Genomic DNA, 24,086 nt, shown 5'->3' on the forward strand with positions numbered 1-24,086 from the left:
TAATTTATGTGTTTACAGACAGACAGACAATCAATAGTCAACTTCAATTAGTTATCATTATCATAATGGCTATCATTAAGGTTATTGTCATAGGTAGTATTCATTCATAAAGTTTGCTGCAATCAACAGAACACTTCCAATAGCAATAATCTTCGTGTAATAGCTTTGCTAAGTTCAGGGTTAACAGTAAATATAATGCAAATACCTGTGTATCCATAGAAACTATGCTGTTGTACAACTCTTCTGTCGTAGCCTTGACCTGGCCAAGTTCTGCAACAGCGGCCTCTACCGACTCCATGCCTCCATCAGAAGCAGTGGCTGTAGCCTGAAGGTTCTCAGTAGAAAGTCTTAGAATTGATTGGTCGCAGTGAGCCTTGAGAGGTAGGAACTCCTCGATATGCATGATCAATCTCTGGAGGTTGGCGATTGCTGACTGCAGCTCCACCTGGTACTTCTTGTACCTTTAAGCATAAACACTCCGAAAGCTCAAGATAATTTCACCAGAGCAACTGGTTGGTTTAGTAAGCTCAAGTAGAAAATGCTACAGTGAACTGCTTAAGTATCATCGTATTTGGAACAGCTGGTGCAGCCATGAGACTAAACAGAGATCGAAGAACGGCTGTAGCAAAATTACAATGAACTATCCTGATGTGTGTGCCTCTCACTCTAGCTTATCCATACAATTACCTTCATCAATGACAAACACATTGAAATTCAACTTCCTACATTTAACTGCATTGAAAATAGTTTACCTGGTGTGAATTTCACTATCTCTTAAATTTGTCCCAAGTTGTATTTCTCTTTCGTTTGAGGCAGAGTTGTCTCTACCTTGTTTCGTACAACGCATGCCATCAGTAAGAACGAACGCAGGTTCATCAATGCCATCAGAGGCTATTTGTATAGCCTGAAACCATTTACTGTATAACAGCACAAAGATTTTAAATAAGATTTATATTACCTGCGGTCGATCGATTCGACATCGAACTCTCCAATGGTAAAGGTCAGGGCCTCCATCTCAGCCACCTGGTCATGCATGGTGTTAAGACAACTGCGGCGTCTTTTCAAGTTTTCCTCACAGTCAGTGAGGGAAGAAAGACACTGTTTTAACTCATCCAGAGAGCCAGCAAGTTCGAGTGAATCAAGGACACTAGAAACCTGGGTGAAGGTCGCATCCAGTACTCCAACAGATATGCTGTACTTTTTATAGCATGTGAGTACTTGCTCCGCACGCCCCAGTAGTTTTGCCAGCCCCTCGACGACACTGTATATTCAAGCATGGCAGTTAACATTAGATTAATAGATTAGTGATTACTAGATTAATAGATTAGTGATTATTATATTAATAGATTAGTGATTATTAGATTAGTGATTGATAGATTAGTGATTATTAGATTAGTGATTATTAGATTAATAGATTCGGTGACAATTAAATCAATTTCAATATGAGATCCATTATGAGAAAATATGTTGACCAGAAATCAAAGAACATCTGTAGCAAAATTACAATGAATGATGATCCTATTGGTTAATTATTAGCAGCAACCAGTCATCATCTGAACCCATTGCTACTAATGAGAAGCACTACTTCAAATGAGTGCTAACTATAATATAGAGCATGATGTGTCTATTGTGGAAGACACTAGAAACATATCGACTTCTTAGAACTAAAGCTCCACTACACAATATTATAACTATTATTAATAATTACACATAAACTTATCATAACTGATAACTCAAGTTCAAGTGTGCATAGGAAAATAGCTTTTTCTTAAATCACGTAGCTGCGCTAAAAACTATACTGACTGGAAAATTATTACAGTGAAAACTTAACCACTGTTCAGCCAAAATATTCATAATTCAGTTTTTAGGTTGAGAAGCAAGAACAAAAAATGCATATACAGTATTTGAGTCTCATTAACTTTTCAAATTAAAAAACAAAACAAGCAAAATACAACAATTTAAATTTTAGCCAGTTTTCAAGTTGGCAAACAAAAAAAAGAAGAAACTTTGTTAATAAAATTCCACTAAGTGCATCACCGGTTGTTTAACAGCCCAATCCAGAATTGTCTGATACTACTAGGTACATAGCTCACATAATACTAACACAATTTTTTTCCTTCAACTCTTTCCAATGGAACTTTTTTCCCTAGCAACATTTTCTGCTTAAATGTAACGCTTGCAGAAAAAAACTATTAACGCTGTTAGATTTATTATTATCACCGCAAACACTTTTACCAAAAATTAAATAGATGAAAACAATTAACACAGACTGATTTACATGTAGATTCTTATGAACCTATTGAAGTAACATAAAATCATACTGTCGGATTTGACACTAAGGTGATGATTTACAGTTTTACTTACTCATTGTAACTCTCACTCGATGCCACTTTCGTCGCCTCAATAACTCTCTGCTGTTGAGGTGAACATTCACCGCTTATGCGGGCCGCCAGCTTCTCCGCTTCAGCTAAGCTCGTCAACTCAGTCAGCAGTTGCTGTTTCTCCTGAACACACATCATCTTATGATAACACAACTAATCACAAACCCTAACACTAATCTAAAACTGGTCAATAAAATTTAGCATCACAGAGTAACTAAACTACAAACTAAACAAGAAAGATTATAGACAAAAGATTATGAACTAAAGATTGTAGAATTCTAGATTTTGCAAACTGGTGACTGCTGGAGACAGATAGTGAATCATTAGATTCAAGACTATGACTACCTTGACTGTATAGACAACAGACTACTGACTGTGGAATAAGAAGAGTAGATTATAGATTATTGAGTGGCAACTACAGACACTAAATTATTGACTTTAGACAATGGACTATAGATTGTAGTTTTAGGCAACAAACTAAAACACAGATCTTAGATGTTAGACAGTAGATTATTGACTTGAATCACATTAAACTTGACATAGAGGGTTGTTCATGTACTAAAAACTGGTAAACCACAAGCACAAAGAAAAGACTATCACATGCCTGAATTTCTTCAACCGTCTGCGCAATGGTGTCCGGATGTCCGAATCGCTGATGGCTTGAGAGCCAAGCAGCGACTTCCTGGGTGATACGATCTGTATTACCGACAGCTTCGAGTAGCAAACCATGGATTGACAAAAAGTTTTCAACCACCTGTAAAGTTTTATCACAAGCCATGAGTAATTCCTCGTTCTTTGAGACAAGAGTTGGCAAATGGACTTCTTCATAGCGTTTCTGTTCTTCAGAAAGTTTTTCTGAGAGAGTCTGAAGTTCTGCCAGGCTACCCGATTCCATATCTTTCAGTTGACTTTTGAGAAGCTGTCAAATATAAGCACATATGATATTTCTTCCGCATTTTATTTTCCTTTTAGGTTACCAGTATAATGCAACAACTGAAGACTGTTAAACAGTGTATAAACTTTTCGATTAGCTGAGAAAGGAACAAGCTTTGTAGCCTTTAAAACTATGTCACATCCTAATCTTAAAGTAACATTATCTACATATAAACATATAATATATATTATATTATATATTAATATAATATATATATTATATTATATATATAATATATATATTATATATATTATATATATTATATATTATATATTCTATATATATATAATATCTGTCCAAAAACTTTTTTATTACCCGTGCAACGTCAGGTAACCATCTAGTATATATTTATACTACTATATTTATACCGGCATTGCATGGGTAATAAAAAGTTTTAGTATACAAAATTCATTTTTAATGTGCTAAGTTTCCTTACCCAATGAATTTGAGTAACTTAAGCTAGTCTAAATCTTTACTATGATAAGATTTGTCTCACTGAAGTCATCATGAGGAAAAAAGATTGCATCATGATCTCTCAGGCAATCATGATCTTCAAGCATGCGAGCTGAAGCTATTTTAACCAATCAGCATTGAAGATTGGCAGGTAAATAAGTATGCGCATAATTATTCAATAGTTATGCCAGTTGGACACACAGTATAGTGGATAGTACATCTGTTTGTAAAACTGGTGGTTGCGAGTTCAATTCTAGTGCCAAGCGGATTTATGGTTCCTAAAACTTTATCACTGTAGCTGGACACACGAATGACAGACAAACACTGAGATTAATATACACGTGTATATTTATTTACATCGTTATAATATATAACAAGTGAAGTTGACAACAATCATTCCACAATACCGCTGAACGCTTGAATGCTGAATCGCTGAACAAACCCTTATATCATATTTTCTCTTCTCATCAGGAAATCTTATCTCATTTTGCGTACTCCAAACATTACTGGGAATCTATAGGTCAATGTCTAATGATATATTACCAGTGAGTAAGTGGAACAAAGTGACTGATGAGCAGAACTTGCCATTAGGATATAATCCTATTGGTGATCAACCAGTGATATGAAAATCTTTTTTGCGCTAAACAATATAAGTATCTGCTTCTTCGGTTACATGCTCAAATTCTTTACGGGAATGCTTGATACGCGTAATAAACTGATGACATGCTGACACTTGTCAGCTAGCTTGTTACTTGAACATGGTGATGCGTACAGCATGATATAATTATTCACGTGGATTCACTTAGGTACGGTTACAACAGCCAACTAAACGTGTCCAGTCAAATTTTAATAAAATCGTTTAGGACTGAAAGCCTTAAGCTATTGGTGAAAATTTGAAGATTAAAAAAGCAGAAGCCACATATAGCAATTTGCAAATATAATCAGGCCTTGCTTTAGATGATGAAATCTTTTAGTAACAACAAAATAAATAGACAAAGACTTGAAAATCAGTGAGCTCGAAGTGAGCTTGATTAAGTAAAGCAGAAGAGTATCACTTGATGTTGAACCCAATGGGTGAGCTTTAAAAATAAAAAAATGTTTAGCGCAAATTAACCATACGTTTTAACCGTAAGAAACCCCCCTCCCCATCTCAAACTACATAAAATATCATTGCATACACTCACCTGAAGCTCGTCATGATCTCGTTTGGTCCGTCTGATCTCAAGGCCAGTAGTCTTGACGAGAGCCAGTCTGGCAGCACACTGCTTCTGCTGCTCAGTAATGTGATTGACTAGAGCTGAGAGCTGACTCAGAGATCCTTGAATTTCTACTAAGTCTACTTTGATCTTGGCTGCGCGTGACTTGCAGTCTGACAGCACCTTGACCAGCTCCTCGACCTAGAACACAGATACTGTTCATTATGAAACTTTCAAGGTGATAAATTCAAAACTGAAGACAGCCAAGGACAAACAAGGATCAAACATGAGAAGAACGACAATTAATGAACCTGTTCACAGATGATATGCTTTCCCTTTTCACTTGTGCTCTCACAGACGAGGCTTACTAAATTCTGTATCGAGTTAAAAACTTCAGACTTGTCAGCCAGAAGTTTTTCCATCATCATCACAGACCTAGGAGAATGAACATAAGCAGTAGCTTAGTGCTGAATTACTAAAGCATTTTTAACGATAAGATAACTCCAACACCATTTACCATAATTTAAGTTTAACCATTTTAAGACATTCAACTGTTTAAAATTTACCATAAATTTGGTAATTTTGCTCAATTAGTAGAGAGACTATCAGGTCTGTATTTAATAATGACTAAAGTGAAACAGCAATTCACGGCTAAAACTGGTACCCGTCTTTGGACTCTGAACAGTGCAAAGTTAATTCAGAGAGGTGATAAAACCAGCACCATATTCGCAGTTAAAACAGCTAGTAACAGCTTCTACTACAAATTTCCAATAAGTACAGAGCATTTCCTATGCCCAATATAATCGTACATACAATGTAAATAGTAATTGCCAAGGCAAACACTCTGGACACAAACATGACGGCAAAATATAGGCAGGTTTTTAGCTTGGGTTGATAAAAACAAGGTACACAACATGAACTTTATAATGTGTCAGACGGATATGAATCCTGGTGTAGCCTGTGGCCCACCTGGTGTTCTTATGCACAGTCGACTCATCGACCTTGTCTGACTGGATACGATCAAATGACTGGCTGAGCTCCTCAAGAATAACGGAAAAGGAAGAAAGCTCCGAGTCGAGCCTCTCATGTCTTTCTAGGAACAGACTTCGCATCTTCATTGCACCCTAATAAATATAGTTAACTTTAGTGTCTACACAGTCACAATAACCAATAACCAAACATTTATATTGGGTTCAATAGCCAATAACTACTTGTATCTAGTCACTTTATATTAAAAGTCAAAAGCCATACTGTCACATGGTACCCAGTAACAAATAGCTATTCAGTCACATGGAGTGGAGCAACCAATAGCTATAGTCACATAGAACCCAGTAACCAATAGCTATACAGTCACATGGTACACAGTAATCAATAGCTATTCAGTCACATGGAGCGGAGTAACCAATAGCTATACAGTCACATGGTACACTGTAACCAATAGCTATACAGTCACATGGTACACGGTAATCAATAGCCATACAGTAACATAGTACACGGTAACCAATAGCCATACAGTCACATGGTAAACAGTGACCAATAGCCATACAGTCACATGGTAAACAGTGACCAGTATCCACTTAGCCACATGGTACACTCCCAGCTAATAAGCTACAGGTTAACCAAAATCATCAGAGGTGCTTTATAAAAATTAGTTAACATTATAGCAACTGCTGGGAGCTGTATGCTGTACCTGGTATATAAGTAGTGACATGGATTCTGATACAAAAAGCCAAAAACATAAAAAATGTAATAGATTTTGTTAACCATTACAAAGGAACTGCTATATATGCTTTATACGAGAATAAATTGAAAACACTTTAATGTCAATCAGTTTTACCCAAAAGCAGTTTTTACTATAATAAGAGCCGTGTTCATTCGAAATTGTGGATAGAGATTGGATAAAAGATTGCATCATATGGGATTCAAACTTATGACATTCAGACGAACAGGACAACATTCTGACACCTGAGCTAATCAACTGCCTTCAAATTTTCAGGATAATTGTGGAGATGGTTATTCTCTGAACTTTATCGGCCAACCTGCTAATCTCTCATGGCACGCTTGACTGCCAGGATACTAGTTATGAATAAAACTAGATATCATTTATCTATATAAATCTTAGTGTTTGTCTTTTTGTTTATTAACCCTGTGTCCAGTTTTGCTATTAAAATTTAGCAAAGAAAAATTTGCACGGCACTGGATTTGATCTCAGAACTTCCAGATCTAGATCCAAATTGCCGGGCATTCGACTAGTCAATATATGTGTCATGATCACAGAAACCATGGTTAAGTCGAGATTATAAGATTTAGAGTTATCTGCATTTACAGAAGGAGAAAATTCTCACAATTATTTTGCAAAAAGAATTTTGATTCTAGCTTAATTACAACAGATTTTATGGTCAATAAACTGAATGCATGTTTACCATCAGTGCGAAAACCTAGTTCCGAGAAAACTGGTGTTAAAGTCTGAGAAACGAAAACCGATGCACAGTTTTGTTTGCATTTCAAAATGTCATAGCAACCAATATTAAGAGGTTGTGATATTTATCTAGATATATGTCTTTATATCAAAAAAATTATGCTGAATTTAAAAATCTAAACAGATTTTGGCTGGTTGTCATAGAAATGGCTGTATATCTATAAGAAAATGTATTACCTAATTTTGTAGATATTAAAAACGGCTTGGCAGTGCCGCGATATAGAGCACAACCGTAGTACGATCAACAAAATGTTAAAAAAAAATAATAACAGTAACATATTGCACATCATTGGTCACTCTATACTTTGATCTTGCAAATTCGAATAATTTTTCTTATAATCAAATCTTATAAAATCGAATAATTACTCTTATAATTAAATATTGTAAAATTCTTATATGATTGGTTAGGAATATATCATAGTCATTCCCTTTACTTACACTGCTTTTGGCATCAGTTGGAATACCAAAGTACTCATTATAAGTGTCCAAAATGTCAGAATTATCCTTCAAATCGGCAAAAAAGAAACGATTACGTTTTTCGGACGCCATTTTTCAGTACTTCCTGTTTAGCATAGCGAAGGTTTTAAGGGGTTTTTCCGAGGTTTTAAGACATTTATTATCTAAACTGACTTCAGATTCAGAAAGATCACTCTTTGATTGGTCCAGAAGCACGTGATACCAAAATCCTTGCCAAAAATATAAATTCAGTTAGTGCAACTTTAAAGTCGAATAACTCAACTTCGTGATTTGCGACTTAACCATGGTTTCTGTGACCGCGACCCATATAAGAACTGTTTGTTAATTGCAATTAGAGATGGAGGTAGGAATAAGCGTGAAAGTTTCTGTGACACAGTGATACTTCTTACATTTCAAATAAGAAGCGTTTGAATTTGTGAAGATGTTTGATTATTACTAGATCAAATGTTTATATTAACCATCGACTTTGTTTCGCTCCTAACTGGAATGTTCTAGGCTGTATTAATACTTACCTGAACATCTGCCGAGAGACTAGCATGGCGTCCAGCAAGATTATGAACTGCGACAGCTACACCAGGAGATAGGGAAGAGATGCGTCGCTGCAGCGAGTGTATAAGATCCAAGGCTAGCTCACAGCATGAATCTAAATCTTGAAGACAGGCGGTTGTTTTTCTCTTACTGCTCACATCATCAGCAAACTGCAAGTCGCTGAGTCGAGTCTCAACCATGTCGAGATAAGCAGCAGCTTCAGCAAGCACGACTGACGACTCTAAAATGAACAAAAAGATTAATATATAGCTTGTAAGAGTGTGATATAGTTTAAAGAGTACCCATTCATATTTTATCTATTTCAACGCGCGCACTCTCTCTTCTGTGTTCTTCAAGCCAGTTATTCAAGATGAAAATGGAAGTTACCATGCTGTAACCAGCCTAAGAGAAACGAGTCGACTGTTCATAAGAACACCAGGGAGAGCCTCAGGCTACGATGGGAGTCATCTTAGTTCCGATTCATTGTAAAGTTCACATTGTGTTCAGTTTTTGTCATGTTGAAGTTTAGGAACATATTAACTTTTATCGGCCAAAGCTAAAAACTCGCCTATCTTTTGTGATTACGTTTGGTTCCAGCACGTCTACCTCGGCAAATACGAGTTACGTTTTGTACAGCTATGTTAGGCAATGATACTGCTCTGTACTTGTTGAAAATTTATTGTAGCAAAAGCTACACCAGCTATTTACGCCAGCTGACTCATCTGTGGATATGTTACTATGTTTGTTACTTCTCTGAACTAACTCTGCCCTGTTTGGAGAGGGATGATGAACAGTTTTTAAGACTGCTCTACAATTTCTGATTTACACTGTTCCGTTAAACAGCAGAACAGTTCTATGTTAGAATTACGTGACTAACGTTATTATAAAATAAAACAGTAGGTTAACAGGTTTGTGTTAACGCTTTTCGCCTATAACACAAACATACCGCCTATGTAAATATACGACACAACAATCAGCAGAGTGAGAATGCTTGCACATCAATATGCACCTTTATTGAGTTATTGTCAGTAGAAAGACACATCTACCTGAACGCCGAGACTAACAGATATACCGAATGTTTTGAAGCTATATAGATAGTACTTATTATGCATCGCATTTGACTTGACAATACGATACAGCGAGTAAGGTAGAACTGCTACAGTGTTTAGATTTCATTTCCTTCTGTCATTATACGTTTAAATACACGTCACATACTTTCCAGCTGAGTGCTTTGAGATATATGGTATGGCTTGAAATATACACTAACTGAACAAAGGTAAGTAAGGATTGCTGTATTATCCATTGTGCTCAACTACATCTACGATAAATTAGCACCCGTAGAGTACCATACTTTATACTTGATACCCTGCTGGTATGTACAATTCATATCCATTTAACCTTCACTATAATCTTTACTATAATAATAGCCGTGTCTATTGGCTTGTTCAAAGCCACGGCTGGAGGTTGGCAAAAAAGATCGCATCATATAGGATTCAAACTCCCAACTTCAAGTGTGGTAGACCAACACTCAAGAACTTTGCCAGCCAACCTCCCACTGACATGTCAGAATAACTGTACGTATCGCTATTACACCTGATCAACTTTTATGTCACATGAGACTGTCTTCAGGGTACTAGTATATATAATACTATTAGACTTAATAAATTAGGAAATAATGTCTGGAAGAAGCTACAATATTGTCTCATACAACGCAACCGTTTTCCTCATGTTCTTGTGTGTTACACGAGATATCACAACACAACCTACCGTATTTTGTGTCCCTAGTATGCTTGCATATATTGCTTTGTGTCCTTGATATGCCTACATACTATGTCATGTCCACAACACAGTAAACACACTCGCTTGTGTTCTCAACATGCCTACACACACTGGTTCATGTCCACAACGTGATAGACACACTAACTAGCGTTCTTGAAAGGCCTGTAGAGACTAGTTCTTCAAGCTACATGTAAATATGAATGACAAGAAATCTTTGAAATTCAATTTCAGTGCTAGCATTACTGAGGCCAGATTGTATTATTTTACACATCTAAACTTTCCAAAACATTTCTTACGTTTAATATATGAAATGTTTACACGAAAATAATTCTCTGGTTTATCACACTAGTTTCTATTGTGTTCTAGTGTTCTGTTACTCGCTTAGATTCCTGGCCTCGGTTAGCCATTAGGTAAGGCCAGATTTTGCAGGCAGAAAAGTGGATTGAGCAAAGATTTTCCATTGAAAAACCTCTGAGCAAATAATTTAAAGAGAATGAAAGTTTTATTAGTATTTAGAGCTCTCAGGTCCACCATTCAGCTGAATGTGTCAGTTAACTATCTTTGATCTGTCAGCTGAGTATGTACCTTTGAGAGTAGAGAGTTTTACTTCCTGCTCTCCTAAAAGCCTCTTCGCTCTTGTATTCAACTGCTCAAAGTCCATAATCAATTCGGCTGGTGACTTTTCTCCCGATCGCACAGCGGTGTCCATTTCTGACTGCAGGTCAGCGACCCTTTGTTGGCCTTCAGTCATCATCTCTTGCCTTAGTTTCTAAAGCATATGATACGAATTAACAATGATATGAATCAACAGTACATTGAAACATATTGCGACATATTACTAAAATAACTTTTTCAATATGATCTCATACAAAATAGTCCATACAAAGGAGTGTATAATGTATACATCTCACTACACTACCAGATCAGTGAATTGATGGAGTGCACGAATAGGAGGCAACAGGAAAAATGAGCTATTTGTTCCACATATTGACATGTACCTTAAGGGTAACAATGTGCTCAGCTATGGCTTCTGAGTCTTCAGTCTGTGTGTCCAGTTCTGCAAGGGCTGCAACTCCTGACTCTACCAAGTCTTGTAAAGATTTTTGACAGCCCTCCAGTCGTTGCTGGTGATCAATGGAATGTTCGAGTTTGCCAAGAGAGACCTGCCAAGACAGGTTAAAACTGATCTAATGCGAGTATATATTATTGTATTATATATTATATTATAATACAAGTGTATATTATAGTATTATATATTATATTGTAAAACAAATATATATTATTAAGGTAAAGCTACTGCTAATGTATGAATCATCAGATTTGATCTTCAATATGACTCAACTAAGACTGGTTTACAAATAGTGAAAATAAAATAATGGTGTAAATATTGCCAAAATTAGACTGTGAACAACATATAGCATACTTGTGCGAACGTGTGACATATGATGAACTAGAAGCATACGACTATACGCATTATGTCAATCTGATACTGTTTATGATACGACTTAGTATGCATATATATATACATATATGGGTATAAGATATGTAGGATATTGTATAGTACACAAAATATATAGGCCTAGCTCATGTGAGACAATGTCTGCTTATTGACTCATCTGAAGCATAACATATTGCTCATCTAAATCTAGATTTTAGATATGAAATATGAGTCGTCTGAGTATAGATTGTATATATAATATATGAGTCATCCGAGTCTAGATATGACATATGACTTACCTGAGACCCAGAGGCAAGTTTGTCATATTTGTCAGCCAGTTTGACTATGTCACTTGTGATTCTGTGAGCTGATGGGCTTTTCTCAAGGAGAAGTCGCGCCTGTTCCTTGACTCCCCTAATGTCAGCCTCACGCTCTTTAATCTCATCTAGCAGGTACTGCATAACAATAACTCAGACTAACAGAGATCCCTCACGCTCTAAACTTTGAAAGTGCTAAGCATCTTTATTATGAATACTGGTCAATGGCAGTCTATCTGCTTATGAACAACACTTTCAATACGCCTCCATATTAGCTCAAGCAAGGTAGCCATAAAAACTGCAATATACAATTGAGAAACTTATAGTCCATCTAACTTGATTAGGTGTCAAATTTTCAGTATACTAAAATGACAATCACAGAGTGTGTATTGTGTGTGACATAAAAACCTCAATATACCGATAAGAGATTCAAAACAACAAATAAGTTTAGTACAATGAATAACAACAAATAAGTTTAGTACAATGAATAACAACAAATAAGTTTAGTACAATGAATAACAACAAATAAGTTTAGTACAATGAATAACAACAAATAAGTTTAGTACAATGAATAACAACAAATAAGTTTAGTACAATGAATAACAACAAATAAGTTTAGTACAATGAATAACAACAAATAAGTTTAGTACAATGAATAACAACAAATAAGTTTAGTACAATGAATAACAACAAATAAGTTTAGTACAATGAATAACAACAAATAAGTTTAGTACAATGAATAACAACAAATAAGTTTAGTACAATGAATAACAACAAATAAGTTTAGTACAATGAATAACAACAAATAAGTTTAGTACAATGAATAACAACAAATAAGTTTAGTACAATGAATAACACAATGACTTCTAATCAACTCACTTCAGCCTGTTTGTGTTGATCAATTTGTTCATCAATAGATTTGACTGGGCTGTAAGTCAAGAGTTCTGTGGATGATTCACTGACAGTCTCAACCCACTTGAGCTGTAGGTAAATGTATGTCAATACATTCAGATCATTGGTAATATAGTAAGTATATGTCAGCAGTTTATAAAGATGATGTATAAGGTTTCAATTTACATACTACGGTATAGTGTAAGGAATTAATGTATATACCTTAATAAAATTACCAACTAATAAAATAACAAACTAATATAATATTATAAAAGTAACATACAGTAAGTATTTAGTTTAATCTCAGTTTCACACCACTTTTACTACAGTTGAAGTTTTGTTAGAGGCCAATGACATAACTGAGACTAACAGTTCACATAAATGATGATTGCCAAGGTATAAAGTAGGTGATGCAAGAAAAAAGTCATGATACAACTTATTAAAAAAAGCACATTTCTGACTCTTGACTGAGTGAAATGGAAGCATATCGACGCTTTTATAAGAAAACTCCAACAAAGAAGTAACAAGGTTAGACTAAATTAGACTAAACACTAGACTAGACGATTAGACTAAACACTATTTAAATGACAAATGTAAGAGCACTTGTACCTGTCTGTCATACTCTTCACTGTAGTCAGCAAACTCATCAGCGAGAGAGCTCAATGATGTCAGCGATGCATTAGCTAAATTCTCACGATGAATCAGACTTGTTCTGCATTTATGAACCAAATCATCAAGAGAGGAACAACCTTCAGGACTTGTCTGCTCTTTGACTTCTGAGCACTTTCTGTTCACGTCATCCATTTTATCAGCGGCGTGCTTTTTGAATGTTTCAACTTGCAACTGCAACAGATGTATTTGTTGACTATGATGCAAAAATAGAACTTCGAAATAGAAATAGAAGTTACTGACTTGATATCAAATGTTCATAGCCCAAAATCTTAAGGTTATTACTCATCTACTAGAAAAAGGAACACTGCAAAGCCATACCTGAATAAACCAATTAGTTTTGCGCATTAGTTTTGAAAATACGCTGTACATAGTATATATGTGCGCTGTACATATTATATCTATATGCTGTACATAGTACATCTGTATGCTGTACATAGTACATCTGTACGCCGTACATATTACATTTGTATGCTGTACATAGTACATATGTGCGCTGTACATAGTACATTTGTACGCTGTACATAGTACATTTGTACGCTGTTCATATAAATTACATCAGCTAGTATTTTGGAACAAAAACTCAAATTATTTTTCTCACCTAGCAAAAGAAATGATTGCCTGATGGTAAACGTATCTAACATCCTTGAAGACAAAGTGAGTAACTGATAACTGATTGATAGAATGACCATTAAGAGCGACCATGTTGATAATGTTATAGACTGATGTGTGGCTCAGCTGAAGAACGCTATAAAAATATCTATCAATAGCCATTTTAAACATGAAGCTGTTTTTGCACACTTAAAACCATGTTCTGTTTAACCTTGTCATAGCTGAAGTTTCCTGGTATAATAACCATACAAAACAATAGACATTTATAACAACATTATACTAAAATAATGTCACATATTCTGTTCTTAGTTGTATATGTTTACTACATATAGACGTATATGTCGTTTTATTGTTATTCACCTTTGCTATTGTTTCTGGTAACTTTATTGTATGGTCGGCACTTTGTGTTGTTTGTGGACATATAGCTTGGTTTGCTGTGACTACTACATAGTTTATTAGAATATGCTCCTTGCATGACTCATCATGTATTTCTCATGATTGAGTAATTAATGTGGAAGTTGCAAGTTCATTCAGGAATTTTCTAAAAGTTTTGTTTCTATTTATAAGCAGGCGCTCTACAGTAAGAATCAATTCTATTTCAGAAAAGTTTTTCAATCAGGTTACTTTGGTATTTTGCTGAGTTACTATACGTAAATAAATTTAGTTATATTCAACAACCAATCAATATTGTTCATCTTATTGACCTGGTGCGAAATAATAACTTAATATAATAATAATAGTACTTTAATTACACTTAAATTGTAGCGCCAACACAATTTAATTTTTTTAACAGCAAGCTTTTATTAAATTTTAGTCAATTCTAACTGTTGATGGCCAAAATAAAATATACAACGAACATTTTCAGTTACAAGATTCAGTGCTTCCTTCCAAATTTACAAACTTTACAAACTTCCTTCCAATTCTACAAATAATGCACGCTGTAGGATGCATGCTATGGAAAGAGAAATTGTAAGGATATAGTCTATTGTGAAATACCTCGAGGTCAGCAAGAGTCTTTTGACAGCTCTCCAGGCTGGTCGGAGGGGCCGGCTTGAAGGACTGCCTCTCCAGCCACGAGTTGAACTCGACTATGGATTCCTCGAGCTCTGAGTGGCTTGTTACAAAACCATCCCAGAGTCTGATGCCCTCACTGACACGCATGCTGAAGGCCTGATAGTCTGTGCTAAGCTGGATTATTTTGCCCTCTCCATCCACATGAGAGAGTCGGCTCAGCTGTGCCTCGACTGAAGCCATCTCTTTGCACAGACTCTGTTGGAGTTTCTGTCAATACGAGCAAGTGGTTCTCAGATTATATAAAACACGAAATTAGCCGCAGCAGAATTTATGTTTTCTGATAATATGAGCATGTTTCTGGTCTAGGAATCTTTGGCGCAGAACTTTTTGGCGGCAGAATTTTTGGTAGCAGGCTGTTTAGCATGGCTATTTTACACCAAAGAAATTATTTGTGTTTATATATAATAAATAAATAACATGATGATAATAATTTTTACATTCACATCACCAAAATTTGATTGAAGAGTCTGTGAACTGCACCTGTTAAATTTCTGTAAATGTAGCAGGTATGTACGAATTTTTCTCTACCTCCTTTACTTAAGTTTTGTTGAGCCAAATTCACCACCAAAGAAAAATAAATTCTGACCTTGTAACCCGCACCAAAGTCTTGCGCCAGAACATCTGCGCCATAAAGTCCATTTCTATGTTATTCCCAGATTATATAAAACACTAAGTTAGTGACATTCTACCGCAGTACTTGTGTTTTCTGTCAATACAGTCATGTGTTCTTCAGATTACAAAAAATTACTGGGCTACACAACAATAAAATGATCCCTGATGTGTTGTTTAGATATTTGCTGTGTCTATACAACACTAACAATACCAGACAATGCATCATGGTGACATTCAGGTTGACCAATGAGAGCTTGCCTTAGTTGTCCAAAGACCACGATGTCCTATTTAAACTTTTCAGTATTAAAGTGTCATCAGAATATTTGTTATTTAATGCGAATCATCAATAATTTGGGATAAGCAATAATCTTTGTACAGCTACTAGCACTGCTACATTTTGCTCCAGGAGAAAACACTACATGTTAGCAATGAAAACTGTCAAGTACAAAAATCTTTTCGGTACATGCCATAAATCAAACTATAAAAAGAGGGTGTTAAAATATTTAGCTACCCAAAGAATTTCCTAAAATAATTCGTAAGCAGTTCAAACTTAAACTAGTGACTCTCAATATATCTCTGACAAGTGAGTATATCTTTGTTCATGTATGGCTGTTCGTGTAAAGCCATGTTGTCATTGCCATTCAAAAGCCAATTTTTAAAAAACTAGTTTAAAAATGGAATTTAGATCATTATAATAAACTATTTTAGCCAATCACAGATGCAATGGTCTATCTTCAGTGACACATACTACCATGTTTGTTTTGAAATGACGCATCGACAAAGCATTGCTGACGCATTGGCTGCGTGAAAGTCACATTTCGTCAGCATCCTAAGTTAGTCATATACTACTATGGTGTCTATGTTTGAAGGTTGGGTGGGATGAGCTGTTACAGACAAGTGAATGACTATTTCATACACCACTTTATTATTTTTATAGCATGTTAGATACAGTATATTTGTCTAACATTTCAACCGCATTTCATCAAATGCTGTCTCATATCATTTCGTGTCAGTTATAAAAGAGGCAATAGAAAACAAAAAATAAAATATATATACAAGGCAGATTATATAACTTCACGAAGTTTTACTCTCATATAGCCAAAGGATTTTTCGATATTTTACATTTATTTTTTTCAAATAACAATAGCTACAGGCTGCAACCTTTCATCACAAACACTGGTCTGCAACTATTGACTTTGGTTTACAAGTTTTACTGCAAAAAAAGTTTTGTTTTCACAAAATACTTCTAATGCAATATATTCTTTCAAAAAGAGCAAACAAAAATTCACCTGAACTTGTAACCAGTACAGCTATGAAATATTTTCTATACCATAAAACTCTCATCTTGTAATCATGAAAGCGTTACACTGTAGAAATCTTATAGGCGACAATTAAAGTGCTTCATAAAACACTGATTTGCACTAGTATTGTTATACTGTATTGTTATATTGTAATTTCATATTTTTGTTATATTGTAGTGTTATATTGTAGTGTTATATTGTAGTGTTATATTGTAGTGTTATACTGTAGTGTTATATTGTAGTGTTATATTGTAGTGTTATATTTTAGTGTTGTATTGTAGTGTTATATTGTAGTGTTATATTGTAGTGTTATACTGTATTGTGATATGGTAATTTTATATTTTTTGTTATGTGGTATTGTTATATTGTATTATTATAAAATAAATATAGGCGCTCAACTTTCTTATCACCCAAATTTTGATTGTTTTATTATTTTTTTTAGTAATGAGCTGAAAAGTTGTTCTACCTTGAGTGTGTCCAATTGAGCAGTCTTTGAATCCAAGTCCAAGGTCAACACAGCTCCGTCCAAGGTTTCAGCCATCTTGGTTAGCCTCTGACGACTCTCCATTAGCTTGCTCTGTACAATTTCAAGATCCTGAGCTTTGTGACTAACTTGACCTCTGCAGCTTTCATATACGCCTGTCATTTCCTGCAATTGCTTAGACTTGACAGCTATAGAAGAGGACATTGTATCGCTGTGAGCAGTGTGACCAGCTTTGAGTTCAGACAAGGAGCTCAGAAGTTCTCTCAGGTTCTGCAGAAGTTCTTCACAAACCTGCGTGCAAATAAACAAAAATTAACAGCAAAATTTATTACCTCATCAGCGTATGCCGAGTTTATCAACAAATTGAAAAAGGTGTGTAAAAGATTGCACCGGGAACAAGTAGGCTACAGAGTTGGATAGGCAGTAAATGAGTAAGATGCATTTGGTGAAAAACAAAGCATACAGCAAATGTTTCATTGTTCGAATCCTTGAGAAGGAACATGATAGATTTGTAGATTGTTAGTAAAAGCTATAATTTAATTCGGTAAAAGAGGTGGTTTTAAGAGCGCATTGGCTAATAAAGTTGTGTAAAGACTTGAAAAGACATGCAGAGAATGTCACTCCACTTAGTTGACTCTCAAAGATACAAATTTTTGCCATAGTTGAGTCCTCATTTAACAAAAAGCTACCGTATAACAGGTATCCTTTGAATAGCTAGACATATCAAATGAACATAACTTTATAGATGCTCAAATACCAGAACAAACCTAAAAACTTACATCCAATTGTTGGCCTACTTGCTCCGTCTGCTGTGATTTGACCAAACTTTCAATATCTTTCTGTACACTGGTAAGGGTGGTTGTGAGGTCATCTTGTACTCCTTCAAACTCACTAGCCAGTGTAAAAAACTCGGTGAATCTAGCAAGAGAAGCTTCACTGTCCGCCAATGCTCTGTCGGTGTTAGTCTCCAGTCTGAACAATAAATGAATGAAAATCTTTATTGATCCCAGGACTGAATCGTCACATTATTAATCACTACAGTGGTAGTAGCGGTATCTAGGAGTGTGAGGAATCATATGATTCAACTGATTACTAGTTTAGTATCCAAGAACAGTGTTCTAGTTGCATGTTTGTAAATATGTCTATTGAGGTATGACAAGTATTAATAGACTACATCTTATAAACTTTAGACAAACAACTTCCACTAGTAAGTTATATGAGGGTCTATATGTTCATCTGTGTCTATACCTATATCTACAATGGTACCTATATGTCATTGTGGGTATATGTTTGTCTGCGTAAACTCATTGAGCCGTACCAACTCATAGAGTTGTATCAATTCATAGAGCTGCACCAACTCATAGAGCCATACCAACTCATAGAGCAGTACCAACTCATAGAGCAGCACCAACTCCCAGAGCTGTACCCACTCATAGAGCTGTACCAACTCATAGAGCTGTACCAACTCATAGAGTTGTACCAATCCATAGAGCTGTACCAACTTATAGAGTTGTACCAACTCATAGAGTTGTACCAACTCACAGAGTTGTACCAACTCATAGAGTTGTACGAATTCATAGAGCTGCACCAACTCATAGAGCTGTACCAACTCATAGAGCTGTACCAACTCATAGAGTTGTACCAACTCATAGAGTTGTACCAACTCATAGAGTTGTACCAACTCACAGAGTTGTACCAACTCATAGAGTTGTACCAATTCATAGAGCTGCACCAACTCATAGAGCTGTACCAACTCATAGAGCAGCACCAACTCTCCGAGCTGTACAAACTCATAGAGCTGTACCTACTCATAGAGCTGTACCAACTCATAGAGTTGTACGATTTCATAGAGCTGTACCAACTCATAGAGTTGTACCAATTCATAGAGCTGTACCAACTCATAGAGCTGTACCACTTCATAAAACTGTACCAGCTCAGAGAGTTCTCTGAAAGCTCTCACCCATGTTAACAAATTCCACATAGTCATTATGTGTTTGTTAGTCTTGCAAGACACGTGTTTTCTTCACTGTGTTTCTTATGTAGTCAACATATCTATATAAATGAATCTCACTTTGTCATTGTGTTTGTGTGTGTCTGCTAGTGTGTGTTTGTGTGTCTGCTAGTGTGTGTTTGTGTGTCTGCTAGTGTGTGTTTGTGTGTGTCTGCTAGTGTGTGTTTGTGTGTCTGCTAGTGTGTGTTTGTGTGTCTGCTAGTGTGTGTTTGTGTGTCTGCTAGTGTGTGTCTGCTAGTGTGTGTCTGCTAGTGTGTGTTTGTGTGTCTGCTAGTGTGTGTTTGTGTGTCTGCTAGTGTGTGTTTGTGTGTCTGCTAGTGTGTGTTTGTGTGTCTGCTAGTGTGTGTTTGTGTGTGTCTGCTAGTGTGTGTTTGTGTGTCTGCTAGTGTGTGTTTGTGTGTCTGCTAGTGTGTGTTTGTGTGTCTGCTAGTGTGTGTTTGTGTGTGTCTGCTAGTGTGTGTCTGCTAGTGTGTGTCTGCTAGTGTGTGTTTGTGTGTCTGCTAGTGTGTGTTTGTGTGTCTGCTAGTGTGTGTTTGTGTGTGTCTGCTAGTGTGTGTTTGTGTGTGTGTCTGCTAGTGTGTGTTTGTGTGTCTGCTAGTGTGTGTTTGTGTGTCTGCTAGTGTGTGTTTGTGTGTCTGCTAGTGTGTGTTTGTGTGTCTGCTAGTGTGTGTTTGTTTGTATGTTAGTTGCGCAAATGCTAAATGCTGTTTCCACATATGTTGGCCGAATTCATGCAAACTTCACACGCATCGCATGCGCTCCATTCCTCCAGCGAGGTCGCTGAAAATTTTGGATTTAAAACTCTATCTGGTTCCTGAGAACCAGCCACTTAAACACCCACCTGCAGGTTCTCTGATTGACAATAGTAGAAACCCCTTGCATCACCTGGCTACTGCTAGTGCTATACACTTACACAAAATAAGAACATTTGCAAAGTAAGATGGATTTCTAAAAGTAAATACTGGATTACATAAAAGAATGACAGACACTAACTAAAAGGTGATAGTTGCAGAGTTTAATAAGCATTGCTTGTCTAGCCAATCATAAGCACGAACAGTGCAGGATGTGCTTCCGTTGACCAATCAGCGATAATCATAAAAATAAATACAACTCTTGACAAAACGAAATTCGTATTGTGTAAAAACTCTTTTGTTCCATAGTTGCATTTGTCATTTATCTAAAGCATTTTTGTGCTTGACTGTTTTCATCATTAACATGTAGCATTTTCCTTTTGAAAGCCTTTTATTAGTTGCATTGCAACTATAGCAATGCAATTAGTGGTATTGCAACTATAGCAATGCAATTAGTTGCATCGCAACTATAGCAATGCAATTAGTTGCAATGCAACTATAGCAATGTAAAATTAGCTCTACAATTAGCTCTACAAATACTATCACATACTATCACAAATTATTGATGATCTGTATTAGATAGGGATTCTGTTGACACTTGAATATCATTGGGGAGTGTATTTTGACAATTGAGTACCACACATCCATGCATATTACTAAGAATAAAACTTTAAGGTCAATAATAAATAATGAATAATCATCATAATTATCTTACTCACAGGATTTAGTATTTGAATAATTGATAGCTATAGCCTATATATACCCTCTTTGCATAGTTACTTATAATACAGGCACTATGAACAAATTTGCCAGTAACTCAGTTTGCATAGTTTGTACTCCTGCTACGATTTTTGAATTTAAGTCCGAACCGGTCAAATACAAATGAAATAAACTGATATAGAGGCAAAGGTTTGGTTTGTAGAGTCTAATGGAATACATAATTAGTATTATATTTTACAATCATCCCTTATCAACTGCCATGTTACTACAAGGATCACGTGTTTAAGAATCACATAATTAGTTTAATTTCCTAGGTTTCTGTCAGAATCTTTTCATAATGCAAGAAATGACTGTATTTAGGCATCGTAATCTGCCTACAATCAATACTATATTCCTTCTGCAGCACATGTGATTCATTTATCTATCAGATGCAGCAAACACTTACAGTCACCTGTCAGTCAAGAAGCTCAAACCAGGCCATGTAGTATTTGTAAACTAATATTATGCTTCATAAGCGAGGTAATATAGGCAATGGACTACTTTACAAGCTGTACATATATATACTTTACATGCAGTACATATGTATACTTTACAAGTAGTACATATGTATACTTTACATGCAGTACATATATATACTTTACATGCAGTACATATATATACTTTACAAGCAGTACATATGTATACTTTACAAGCAGTACATATATATACTTTACAAGCAATGCATATGTATACACTGTTACACTGTTACGCCTGTAACACTTCTATGATATCCTTACGAGCAAACAAATGTAAACCTCCTTGCTAGTGTATTCGTTTGTTTTGAAAATAAGAACACATTATTTATTTTTATGGTAGTATTAATCTGTTTCTTTTATTTTAGATTTTTAATTATAATGATGTTTCACATTCAAATACAATGTACTGTATTATACATATAATAGTCACAGGAATGGGTTAGGGTGGGTCACAGTCATAGGGTGGGTTAGGAGCTTCATACAGGTTTGGAACAGCTTAAATCTATTTTTCATATTTGAAATGGCATATAATTGTTTAGATGACGAGTTTTTTGGAAATCCGAGCTCAGGTCTGTAACTTATTAAACTCGTATCTCAAGGTACTGCCGTATGTTTCTCAAGGCTAGTGCTGAACTTTTGGACTGTCAAATGGTGACACATACTAATATTTAATTTTTTATGTTAGAAAGTAATTTTAAAACAAACCTTGCAAAAAGTTGTTTATTGGCCTATATAATTGTTTTGCCAAGGACATTTAAAACAGCCAGTCTTCATTCTTATAAGATGGCTCCTCATAGACTAGTCGTAGCGAATAACCTTGGAGTCAAATGAACAAGTTAACTTAATAAAGAGACCTGTTAATACATCTCTCACCTAAAGAGACTATCCTGGAGGGAAGAAACACGGCTAGCCAATGCAGATGACTCAACCAGATCCATAAGCTGAGAGAAACTTGAAGAAACTGATTCTACCAAGTCATTGGCAGTTGTGACTTCTGCACCAACACTCTAAATAACAACAAGTTGTGGCATGGTAAGGCAGCGGATAATGAATGTGCAAGTCATACCGTTGCTATACATGTTGTAGTCCTGCATATTGTAGCCATAAATACTCAGACTATACATATAGTTGCCATGTCATAAACTAAACTCTATGCTATATAGCATCACCAAGGAAACAAAACTCTAGGCTATATAGCATCACTAAGAAAACAAAACTCTAGGCTATATAGCATCACTAAGGAAGCAAAACTCTAGGTTATTTAGCATCACTAAGTAGGCAAAACTCTAGGCTATATAGCATCACTAAGGAGGCAAAACTCTAGGCTATATAGCATCACTAAGGAGGCAAAACTTTAAGCTATATAGCGTTACTAAGGAAACAAAACTCTAGGCTATATAGCATCACTAAGGAAACAAAACTCTAGGCTATATAGCATCACTAAGGAAACAAAACTCTAGGCTATATAGCATCACTAAGGAAACAAAACTCTAGGCTATATAGCATCACTAAGGAGGCTAAACTCTAGGCTTCATAGCATCACTAAGTAGGCAAAACTCTAGGTTATATAGCATCACTAAGGAGGCAAAACTCTAGGCTATATAGCATCACTAAGGAGGCAAAACTCTAAGCTATATAGCGTTACTAAGGAGACTGAACTCAATAGTAAAACATGCCGATGTTTTTGTTTTCGCTCTTTGCTGTTGCATGCCAATTTATCAAACGAACCTTAATCTGATCACAATGCGATTGCCATTGCTCTGTGCTGTCAGGCCGAATCTTTCCAAGCGCTGTCATTCGCTTTTCCAAAGCGTTGATGGCATCTCTCGCAGTGGTGTAGTCAGTCGCAAACATTTCAGATTTGTCTACTATATTCACGAGAACTTCCTGCAGCTCATAGAATTCTCGCAAGCACTTATCAAGGTCATCCTTGAATGACTTGAGGTCAGCTGTTAGCTTCCTGCAGCCGTTCGCAGAAGTGCCTTGTTCTACTTGCCTGAAGGAGTCTTCAATTGCTGTCCACAACTCATCGCATGTTGTTATATCCACACTCTACAATAGGAATAGCATTCCTTGTTTAAATAGTCAGAGGGTCACATATAAGGTCATTTTCTTTCTAAAATCAATCATTAAGACACGCAAGAGAAAATCTGCTTACTAGTAGGAGTTATCTGTTTAATGAAGAATAGCTCCAACTCAAACACGAAGAACATGAGTCAACTTTTAGAGCTGAGACGGAAGTTCATAAAATTAATTAAAATCGACATCAGAGTCAATATCAAGTGATGAGTGTGAACACCAATGCCAGCCTCAAGGTAAATTAATGCATGTGTCAAGGTGACTTTATGTAGCAAAGACAATTTA

At 35.8% G+C, this 24,086-nt stretch overlaps 2 protein-coding genes and 1 pseudogene across 2 annotated transcripts in view; all 3 read right to left on the bottom strand.

Annotated features, from left to right (window-relative positions):
• The window catches only part of LOC137400696 (nesprin-1-like), a 73,789-nt gene extending 67,707 nt beyond the window's left edge, over nucleotides 1-6,082 (bottom strand). The window contains exons 1-7 of the mRNA XM_068087028.1: nucleotides 5,934-6,082; nucleotides 5,276-5,399; nucleotides 4,953-5,165; nucleotides 2,986-3,300; nucleotides 2,365-2,504; nucleotides 959-1,261; nucleotides 206-461 (exon numbers count right to left, since the gene is read on the bottom strand). Of these exons, the coding sequence (XP_067943129.1) occupies nucleotides 206-461; nucleotides 959-1,261; nucleotides 2,365-2,504; nucleotides 2,986-3,300; nucleotides 4,953-5,165; nucleotides 5,276-5,399; nucleotides 5,934-6,082 (1,500 nt within the window). The remainder of the gene's footprint in view (nucleotides 1-205; nucleotides 462-958; nucleotides 1,262-2,364; nucleotides 2,505-2,985; nucleotides 3,301-4,952; nucleotides 5,166-5,275; nucleotides 5,400-5,933) is intronic.
• Nucleotides 6,083-6,512: 430 nt separating this feature from the next.
• LOC137400698 (muscle-specific protein 300 kDa-like) overlaps nucleotides 6,513-24,086 on the bottom strand; it is a 57,320-nt gene continuing 39,746 nt past the window's right edge. Inside the window, 14 exon segments of the mRNA XM_068087029.1 lie at nucleotides 6,513-6,572; nucleotides 8,433-8,689; nucleotides 10,192-10,211; nucleotides 10,297-10,306; nucleotides 10,759-10,996; nucleotides 11,226-11,390; nucleotides 11,965-12,120; nucleotides 12,862-12,957; nucleotides 13,477-13,716; nucleotides 15,151-15,435; nucleotides 17,608-17,916; nucleotides 18,405-18,597; nucleotides 22,596-22,729; nucleotides 23,451-23,774. Of these exon segments, the coding sequence (XP_067943130.1) occupies nucleotides 6,513-6,572; nucleotides 8,433-8,689; nucleotides 10,192-10,211; nucleotides 10,297-10,306; nucleotides 10,759-10,996; nucleotides 11,226-11,390; nucleotides 11,965-12,120; nucleotides 12,862-12,957; nucleotides 13,477-13,716; nucleotides 15,151-15,435; nucleotides 17,608-17,916; nucleotides 18,405-18,597; nucleotides 22,596-22,729; nucleotides 23,451-23,774 (2,487 nt within the window).
• On the bottom strand, nucleotides 18,899-19,612 carry LOC137399610 (uncharacterized; annotated as a pseudogene).

This window comes from Watersipora subatra, chromosome 7, assembly GCF_963576615.1.
Source record: "Watersipora subatra chromosome 7, tzWatSuba1.1, whole genome shotgun sequence".
Lineage (NCBI taxonomy): Eukaryota > Metazoa > Bryozoa > Gymnolaemata > Cheilostomatida > Watersiporidae > Watersipora > Watersipora subatra.